Source organism: Chiloscyllium plagiosum, chromosome 42 (genome assembly GCF_004010195.1).
Source record: "Chiloscyllium plagiosum isolate BGI_BamShark_2017 chromosome 42, ASM401019v2, whole genome shotgun sequence".
Taxonomy (NCBI): domain Eukaryota; kingdom Metazoa; phylum Chordata; class Chondrichthyes; order Orectolobiformes; family Hemiscylliidae; genus Chiloscyllium; species Chiloscyllium plagiosum.
In genome coordinates, this window is record NC_057751.1 from 11,816,767 (window position 1) to 11,827,281 (window position 10,515).

The following is a 10,515-nucleotide window of genomic DNA, read 5'->3' on the forward strand; positions in this document are numbered from 1 at the left end:
AAAGGTGGTAATCTCTGGCTTACTAATTGGTACAGGGTGTATAAGATTAAGTTAGTAATTGCATGGCTGAAAGACTGGTGTGGGAAAAATGGGTTTGAATTCATGGGACATTGGCACCAGCACAGGGGAAGAAGGGACATGTTCCAATGTATGGAATTCATTACCACAGGAAGTATTGATGCAAAAACATTGAATGTATTCAACAAGGTTAGATATGCACTTGAGGTGAATGGGATCAAATGTCATGATGAGAAAGCAGGATTAGGCTATTGCATTGGACAATCAGCCATGATCATGATGAATGCTCGCCACCTCCTACCTCTGAATACATATTCACCAATTAGATACTCTTCTGTCCGAAAGCAGAATGATCCTAACGGATCATTACATTTTTACAGAAGTGTGACAGAAGCTAAAAATGAGATTCAACCGTGTTTAAGAGCATTTATCAAGTGAAAGGTTGGCATGAATTTTTAATGAAAATATTTAATGAGGCTTTTTTCTCCGTGTTGGGCATGCCAAGGGCAAGACCTTATTTGGATTGGCAAGAGATAAGCAATATTGTTAAAATCTCCATCTTCAATACATATGTCCACATAGTATTTTTACTTGATCTGCTTCAGGTTGCAAATAAACAATGAATTACAGGTTTCTTTGCCTGTATACTGAACTAAAGAATCTAATTTCTATGTGGTCTTCACAAGTTCAAGATGTACACATTCACACCTCTAATGAAACGAGATTTAACTGACTAGTTTCAAACTGTATTGCCCTTCAACTCGATCAAAAGACTTGGCAATACTTGCTTCACTCAATATTTGAAAGAGAAGCAGGTGTATGTCACATGGCCAAAGTCCTGATGTAGAGTCATGAATTCACCTAAGATAAAGGCACCTCTGGTGATATCTGAATTCAAGGAATTAAACAAATCTAGAATAAAAGGTTACTATCAGTAAAGATGAAGCTAATAGATTTACACAAAACATCATGCCAATTATTGATTTTTAGGGAGGGAAATCTGCCACTTAGTCCAGTCGTCCCACCCCACTGGCCGTTCATTAGTGTAACTGGCCAAGCACTATTAGGAAAAGCTAACAGAACTACAACCAAGTCATCCATGTTTCCACCACCCGACTGCCCAATTTCAGTACACATTTCTTTGTCAAGTTGTTAAACTCAGACCTATCCACATTTCCCTCTATTTATTCTTTCTTATCTTCTAAACAATTCTGACTTCGACAGTTCATTTTCAGTCAAGTAAATGCTATACATGCTACGTTTTTTCGATTATTTTCATGGAATATACATCTACAGACACATGATAATACCATTTAATGCAATTAAGGGAAACTGGATCTCAAGCAATGAATGCACAAAACTGTTGCAATTTTAAGAAATTGAGCAAATTTCATTGTCAATGACATGTTGGACCATCTGGATCAAAATTGGACTGACCCGTTATCAAATAAAAAGTCACCTAAATTTTTCGATGGCCTACAAATTATTGGAAGGATGATTGCTGGCTTTACCTTGTCTTTGGAGAGGATGTTGGCAGCCTTTCAGTCTGTAACACTGCAGTTCACATGGTGTTTCAGCAAGGAATTCCAAGGCCATGGGCCTGTGTTGCCAAACAACAACACAGGGTGCAACTGCATCATTCCTTCAAAGTGCAGTCACAGGTAGAAGGGTGATGAATAAGACATTTGGCATACTTGCCTTCATTGGTCAGAACACTGAGTACGTAAGTTGAAACATGATGTTGCAGCTATACAGGACATTGCTGATGCCACTTTTAGAATACAGTGTACAATTCCGGTTGCCCTTCTATTGGAAGGATGTTGTTCAGCTGGAGAGGGTGAATAAAAGATTGACAATGGTGTTGCTGGGCCTGGAGTTATAGGGAAAGGCTGAGGCTTTTTTCTGTGGAGTATCAGACGCCGAGCGGTGACCTAAAACAGGTTTATAAAATTATGAGGAGCATGGATAGGCTGAACGTCTTTTTCCTAGGATAGGGAAGGAAATCCAAAGCCACAAGTGACAGGTTTAAGGTGAGAAGATAAAGATTTAAAGTGATCATAGGGACAACTTTTTCCACGCAGAGGCAAGTGAGCATATGGAATGAGCTGCCACAGGAAGTGGTGGGGATGATACAATTACAACATTTAAAAGACATCTGGATGGGTATAATGAAAAGGAAGGGTGAAGAGGGTTATAGGCCAACTGGTGGCAATGGGGCTTGGTCAAATTGAGACGTCAGGTCGGCCTGGATGAGTTGGACTGAAGGGTCTGTTTCCATTCTGTATGGCTCTATGACCAATTGAAGGTTGCTAGAAGACATTCTTCTGACAGATCTAGTAAACAGTTCCCACAACATATCATTTACAGCTCTGATTGCAAAAAAAAGTGCCTTTGAAAAAGTTCATGCACTGTTCAAGAGGCAGCATGATCAGCTGACTTCCTTTCAATGTCTCTCTTTCAGAGATTTTAAACAGTTGCTAACAGAATATATCTGGCAGTGGAGCAGCTGCCAAATCTTTTTCATAAATATGGAGTCATTCCTACCGCTGAAGTTGGAGGAATTCAACTTCTAACTAGATACCTAGCTTATTATCTCCACAGTCAATTTCAATTTTTTCTTTCAGTAAACTACTCTGAAAGACAGGGGCACTTAATATCAAGCAATTGCACACAGAAGGATATCCGGTATTGGACACAGTGGCAAGCTTGCTAAATTACATGGGCTATTTGTCACCCACTGCAAATGGACCCCAGGAAGTTCAATGACTTAGTCAATTTTGGGGGAAGAGGAGACACAGATTATCCTGAAGTTTCAGTGTTAAGTTTCCAAACAGCTCAAATAAATATGCAATGTTACACTGAGAAATTCCTTAGTGCTACTTTAAATAGTTCCAAGTTTCAAGAGTGAAATCCTCAGAAGCTTATCAACAATCAAATCTTAAGGGAGAAAATTCTTTTCTGATCACATAGCTTTTACCAAATTCAACCCCCAGTGAAATTCCAATTTTACACGATGCCATGTACCAGAATTAGTGTCTCACTCTGGGAACAGACATAAAACATGGCTATTACCATTCCTGTTCAATTGATAATCAACCCAACTCACCTGAGCCAATTACTATGAATTAAAAATGCAACCTTCTCTTTCATGCTTTAATCCAGTTTAAATCACCATGAGCTCCTCGGTCTGAATTCATGCAGTAAATTGCATTGCAATATTCAGAAATAAATAGTTTATTGGCGATATTTCCACTTCCAAAATGTGAGAAGTTTTGCCTCAGGTGGCTTCCTATCTTGAATTGCATACAATGCTGCTAACAAATTGTCTGACAATATCAATTTTATACAAGTTCTTAGCATGACTTTCAACCAGATTTGAACTAACCAAAAAATTTTCTGTGGGGTGTACTGAATTCCTGAGCCATTAAAACACCAGTTAAATTTCAAATTGAGCATGCATTGCTTGTTCCAAGTGTTGTGAAAAGATTAACCAGGTTTAAGTCTTACAGAAGTACACAATTTCTGTTACAGTATACTTTGGTTGATAAATGCATTTCATATAGCACAAATTTTAAAAAACTCTTAAGTTCAGAAAAGCATGATTGCAACATGTATATTTACAGACTTGGTAAAAATGACATAAGCTACTGCAATCTGAGACATTATAATCTTGTGTATCCTCTGAGGAATACAAGTCAAACATGAGGAGGATGAAAAATCCAGCAAAGTCCATGTGCAAGGATTTGCTATCCATCCAAACAAATTGAACTACTCCAGGAAAAGGTACAAACAGACTCCCATGTGCTTTGTCCTTCTCCTCCACCAAATACAAAAATTCTTAGATTCGAGATGAAATACATCTTCAGTAGTAAGTGCACCAGTTACTGCCATCACTGGGCATCAGACCTCCTGTAATGAGTAGTATTAGATCCACAAACCACCAGATCCCGAGACCTCCAAGAGTCAGCAGTTTGCCCACTGCAGTGCCAGTGTGTGCCAGGCAAAATCTATCCACACCGAAGCACCCCAGGAAAAAGGAATATAGCAAGGTTGTTACAAAATAGTGTCCTGTGTACCTGCAAAATATACATGTAGAGGGCTTAGCGAAGAAACAGAACATTTTAAAAACATGTCACTGGACTAAGTGGTTAGGTTTGTTTAGCAAAAGTACACCTTGTTGCAACAAAAACAACGTTGAAATTTCAAAACAGACAGACAGTTATTCCTTTATCAGTATTGGAAAACTCGAGCAGTCTTTGTAAAGGGCTGAGGGATGGAGGGCAAATGAAAGATCTGTGACATGGTGAAAGGCATGAATGACCCAATGACCAAAGTGATGATGTTTTAAGGTGAATAGAAATGGTATTACAAGTAAGAAACAACAGGTAGATTTAAAGGTGATTACAAGGTAGAGCAAAATCACCCCCAACCGCCATCCAAAACAAAGAGCAATGATTATGAACAGAAATTATTCAGCTCAAAGGGTTGTGAAGTGCCTCATCAAAAGATAGGATAATGATCCTTGGGCTCAACTCTAGTCTCTGGATGAGTAGGTAGGAGGCTGAGCAAAGGAGGTGGAAGTGGGGGTGATCTATGAAAGGCACAAAAGGTGCAAATTTGGAATCAATCTTCATCATTAAAATAATGCAAGTAACAAATGGAGATGTGAGAAGTCAGTTGATATTAACATGGCTTTTAAGGAAAATGTTGGCATTCCACTCCAAATCCTCCCGAGCAAAATGTCCTGCTCCTTGAGTGAAAGCCTCACAAAGCCACAAGGTTCCCAGTGTCATTCAAAAAATGTTTAAGAGATTTCACATGCCACACTATATTTATTTCTTCAGTGCTGTCCAGATTTTCATAACATCTGATGATATTTACAGCAAACAAACTGATCAATTCGCTAGTCATCTATCTATTGGCTCTTGGCAACAGCAAATCAGTACCACTCACCTGTCCCTTCCCCATAGCCCTGTATCTTTCTTTTTTAAATCTTCAAGTAATTATCCAAGTTTTTTTCTGGTAGTCTTCATTGAATTTGTGTGCACACGACACTCAGCTAGCACATTAAAGAAATACAACATTCACATATGCAAATCTTGCATATGAATACATTTATTGATCAAGCCAAAAGTAACTGATTTCTTTTGCGTTGAGAAGCATATTTCACAGGTGACCAGTGATTCATGCATGTAGCAGCTTCTTGAAAATTTAATGCATTCAACTCTGTACCTCCACTTCATAAATTTCTTGCTTTGTATAAATATATTCTATTCCCTTTTGAATAATCTAAATTCAAGTTTGAAATGCACAGATATACTCAAGTTTAACTGGCTTGAATTACGCGGGCAACTTTTGTATGTTCTTGAAGTTAACAATTACTTCACAAAATGTAACTTTGAAAATATATGCTCAAGTTACTTTGGTCATAACAGAATTGCTCACAAAAGAATGTTGTCACATTCAAAAAACTATTTACATGTAATTTGTTGACTCCAATTCCTTTTTGGTTTTATACTGGATGAATGAAATAGGAATCAGCACGCTTCAAACAATAAAATGGAATTCTTACTTGATACATGGCACATTTCCTCTGAGGAAAGTGCGTGGCCCGGCACATTCAATATCCTTTAATGCAGTACAACGCACCCGTGTGTGCTCCACTTCATTGTAAGCCTGTCCGCCAAACTGTTGACCAAAATACTGAGTTAATTAAACCATTTAATGTCAGGACCCTATGTCCAATAAACAGTAAATCCAAAAATAATCCAGGTAGTTAGGTCAGTACAATCCATTTGGCATCATAAATTCAATGAAGAGCTCCATTCTACATAGGAATTTCGAACGTTTTGAGCAGGAAGACTTAAATCTGTTGCTTGGTCTTGACTGCACTCTTACTCAGTGCTTTAAGAACTACTTGAAATATTTCAATTTTTATCCCAACTGAACGATGTGCAGCTTTAAGGTCATACAATAGGAACATAGATGTAATAAAACCTGTGTGCCAACATGTAAGATAGCTTACAGTTACATGAATTCAGGTGTAAAGTCGAAGTGCAGCCACAAATGGACTGCCTTCTTTCAAGATTATTAAGTCATTGACTAGTTCATTAGGAGCTCAATGTCAAGTAGTTCTAAATTCTTCTCAGAAGCCCAATGGCTATGAGGGAACTGCAACAACTTCACTGCTGCAAATGTAAACATCGTACATGGATATTTCCAAATAATTAATAAAAACAGAAAGTGCTACAGTTGGTTCACTTCAAGAACAGAGATGTCAACACTTCAAGTACAGTGTTTTTGGAAAATGGAAGGCGAGAGAATTTCACTGAGTTGTGTTATCAAGACAAAATATTTAAAATTTTCTGTGGATTTGAGTTTGAAGCATTGTGCATGCCTGGATTGTTTAGTTTAAAGTGGCAAATGAAAGGGCACTCAACAAGGCATTACTTTTCATTGTCAGAAATCTTGGGAACATCTGCTCATCTACTCGAGACCCCCTTGCCTGTGTTTGACGGCTGTCAGGTTCCTGATTGTTCAGAATCACTTGGGAGGAACCTCCAGTTTGGATCTATTTCTGGAAAAGAACCCTTGTTGTGGGTCATGCATGGAAAAGATTTGAAAGAGTTTTACTCTATTTCATGATTGACTATCTGCAAAGCATCTCAGCAACGGCCATCTGACACCTCAAACCTGATCCTTTTTGCATCCAAAAACAAACAGTTCGGGCAATTTTTAAAAATTTAGAAAAATCAACTTTGTCACTTTACCTCAAGTACATCAGTGCCCATGTGCGTCTGGAAATAACAAGGTAAGCATTCACATTGCCATACTACAAACTAATTGTCAACCAGTCCGACATCTTTGATGAAGAATGAATATAATTTTATAATTAAATAAATCTGGTTGATCGATTTTTAAAAATTTAACATCAAATTTCAGCAAAACTTATGATTTGCCATCTGGGGACTCCCATAAAATATTTTAGAATTTTCACTGGAACCCTTGGCATAGTGGGATTACAGCAACCATGCATTCTTCCAAACTAGGTTTTAAAACAGCTTGCACTACAATGTCATTAGCAGGTGAAGACAAAAATCAAAAAACTTCTTACTTTTACACAACCATATCCTTGCTCTTGTTGGGCAGTCACATTTCCAGAATGGTTCACTGGCTCATCGCATTCAACAAATTCATCTGGCCTGTAGCAAATACAGAATACCAAATATAAAATTACAAAAAACACTATCATTGTACAAATCAAACAGACAAAAGGCTTATGGCTGTAATTCAAACTAAGTGCAGCATTACTTCAATTCTTGTAAAAAGGCCTGCAACTGAAATGTTGATGACATAAATGTTGACAGCTTTATTTTGCGTCCTTCAGGTTTCTGTCTATGCTCCAAGCACAAACTAACTCATGATACGGTTCATCTTTTAAGCAGAGATCCTGGACTCAAGCTAATAGCGTTACCAAGAAGAAAAAAGCACTGTCCTCAAACCTGAATGAACTTCAGCATCCTCAGCTACTTTACTATCATCCATAGTTGAGCTTTTTCTCTGGGGTCAGGGCAGACCACACAAAATAGAGAAAGCCTGGCACTCACTGTTATCAGTGATGAGATGTTGCTTATTCACATTGAAGACAAATAATCATGACTTGTGTTCAGTAAGAAACAGGGCTCAAAGCTTGTGCGTTAGATACTTTGGGCCGATATTTTGCACTGAGTTTTATGCTGGGAAATAGAAATGACAGATTCTGTCCTGGACACTTCCTAAGTGCCTAAAGGTAGCTCAGGGACATACAAAATAATGAAAACAAAAGGACAAAATAGTTTACTTTTTTGTTTGAAGAACAGAAGAATCGGGTCAAAAAGTCACCAATTTTATACAGCACATGGTGTTAACCACCTTGGGAACACCACTGGAGGATCGTATATTGTTTTCATTTTCATGCCAAAGCTGATTGGATATGGTTATTAAGAATGACCGAACAGATGGGTAACCTTCTTCACATCACAAAAAAAAAGAATATCTGCACATTTGAGGCAGGGAATAAGAAAAGTTTCCAGAGAGTAAATGCAGGGATGACAACCTTGTCTGCACCCTCAATTATTTTGCACTGCATCTTGGCAATTCGAGCTGCAGGCCAGCTATCAAGTCTGGAGACGACACCCCTTCTGTTCATCATCCAGTCGCCGACACAAATCTCACCGAGAATTTCAGGAAAAAAAACACAGCGTCATGACGAACCAATTGTTAAAACTCATGAGTAGTACGGGGTTTTTATTTAAAAAGGGGAGGATGGCGGATGCCCATAAGGGAAGTGAGTACAACTGAACTTGTGCGAGGGGGTTTCAATGCGCCACAGACGATGCAACTTCTTGTGATATTTTGGTCGGGGGGAGGAGGAGTGAAAAAGGCGAAGGACTTACAAGAAGCTGCAGAGCACCAGTGGGGACAGCGGGTCTCGGTACTCGAGCAGCTCCATGTCTTCCGGGTAGTTCCCCAGAGCCAGCTCCCCACGGCCCCTGGACGGCGACTGCACCTGCCGCGGCTGCGAACCGTTGACCGTTGAGCTTTGAGACGACGACGAGCCGGCCGCCAGGCATTGCAGCAACACAGCAGCTGCCAGCAGTGCCAGCTGTCCGCCCAGTAACAAGTGACCGAGCGACACAGCCCACATCGTTCCCCCGGCCTCAGGTCGGCCTCCCTCGCTCGCTCGGGCCAAACGCCCTCCCAACCGACAACAAACAACATGGCCGCGAGAACAATGATTGACGTGCACCTGTGTCCAATCAAGAGTGCGGCCTGACCATGTGGGCGGAACACAGTCCCGCTCCGACGGCCGCGCGGGTGATTGACGTCCCACCGTTGCCCAACCAAATAAAGGTATCTTGCCCACGTGAACTCAACGCCCCGCCCAGCCAGTGGAGCCCGTGACTGTGGTCGACCAATGTCCAATCAGTTGCCACGACCCTGACCACCGGGTTCGCTCGGGTTGATGACGTTAAAGACGTGATTGGCACTCAATTCCAGTCGCACTGACGGACAAATATGGTTGGTCTCCTGCCCCCCCACAGTTCCTTGAGAATCAGCACATAACAACGTTTGTTTTGATGTATTATTGTCACATGTAACCAGATACAGTGAAAAGTAATATTTTGCATGCTAATCAGACAAATCATAGTTGAAGGCAAAAAAAATGCAGATGCTGGAATCCAATGTAGACAAGCAGGAGGCTGGCAGAGCACAGCAAAATCAGGCAACATCAGCAGTGGAGAATTGGAACATCAACTTTTTCACCTCCAGATGATGACTGGCTTGATGTGTTCTTTCAGCCTCCTGCTTACCTCGCAGACAAGTCATACCTTAACAAACATCAGGGTCATAAAACAAAATGCAGCGCAGAGAAAGATTAATATCTGAAAAGTCTGTTATTAAGTCTGTTAACAGTGGGGAAGAAACTGTTCTTAAGTCTGTTGGTATTTATTTAAGATGGACCTTGTCCATTAGGACACAATAGACAATAGGTGCAGGAGTAGGCCATTCTGCCCTTCGAGCCTGCACCACCATTCAATATGATCATGGCTGATTACCCTTAATCAGTATCCTGTTCCTGCCTTATCTCCATAACCCTTGATTTCACTATCCTTGAGAGTTCTATCCAACTCTTTCTTAAATGAATCCAGAGTCTGGGCCTCCACTGCCCTCTGGGGCAGAGCATTCCACACAGCCACCACTCTCTGGGTGAAGAAGTTTCTCCTCATCTCTGTCCTAAATGGTCTACCCCGTATTTTTAAGCTGTGTCCTCTGGTTCGGCACTCACCCATCAGCGGAAACATGTTTCCTGCCTGCAGAGTGTCCAATCCTTTAATAATCTTATATGTCTCAATCAGATCCACTCTCAGTCTTCTAAACTCAAGGGTACACAAGCCCAGTCGCTCCAGTCTTTCAGTGTAAGATAATCCCGCCATTCCAGGAATTGACCTCGTGAACCTACGCTGCATTCCCTCAATAGCCAGAATGTCTCACCTCAAATTTGGAGACCAGAACTGCACACAGTACTCCAGGTGTGGTCTCACCAGGGCCCTGTACAGCTGCAGAAGGACCTCTTTGCTTCTATACTCAATCCCTCTTGTTATGAAGGCCAGCATGCTATTAGCCTTCTTCACTACCTGCTGTACCTGCATGCTTACCTTCATTGAGTGGTGTACAAGAACCCCCAGATCTCTCTGTACTGCCCCTTTACCTAAATTGATTCCACTTAGGTGGTAATCTGCCTTCCTGTTCTTGCCACCAAAGTGGATAAGGATCCATTTATCCACGTGAAAGTGCATCTGCCATGCATCTGAGCACTCACCTAACTTGTCCAGGTCACCCTGTAATCTCCTAACATCCTCATCACATTTCACCCTGCCACCCAGCTGATGAAATTTGCGAATGTTATTGCTAATACCATCTTCTATATCATTAACATATATTGTAAAAAGCTGC

General features: G+C 40.6%; 1 protein-coding gene across 1 annotated transcript; it reads right to left on the reverse strand.

Annotated features, from left to right (window-relative positions):
- Positions 1–3,236: 3,236 nt before the first annotated feature.
- On the reverse strand, positions 3,237–8,871 carry tm2d2 (TM2 domain containing 2). Its single transcript, XM_043681469.1, has 4 exons — positions 8,454–8,871; positions 7,133–7,220; positions 5,591–5,706; positions 3,237–4,094 (listed from the first exon to the last, which is right to left on the reverse strand). The coding sequence occupies exons 1-4, from the start codon at positions 8,702–8,704 to the stop codon at positions 3,881–3,883; spliced, it is 669 nt and encodes a 222-aa protein (XP_043537404.1). The 5' UTR covers positions 8,705–8,871; the 3' UTR covers positions 3,237–3,880.
- Positions 8,872–10,515: the final 1,644 nt, after the last annotated feature.

Bases quoted from the DNA above. Each gene is read 5' to 3' on its own strand.
- tm2d2 (XM_043681469.1), bottom strand. From the start codon at position 8,704: ATGTGGGCTGTGTCGCTCGGTCACTTGTTACTGGGCGGACAGCTGGCA. The intron at 7,221-8,453 runs GTAAGTCCTTCG...TATTTGCTACAG, and splicing joins CTGGTGCTCTGCAGCTTCTT to GCCAGATGAATTTGTTGAAT. The intron at 4,095-5,590 runs GTAAGAATTCCA...TATATTTTGCAG, and splicing joins GGAAATGTGCCATGTATCAA to GTACACAGGACACTATTTTG.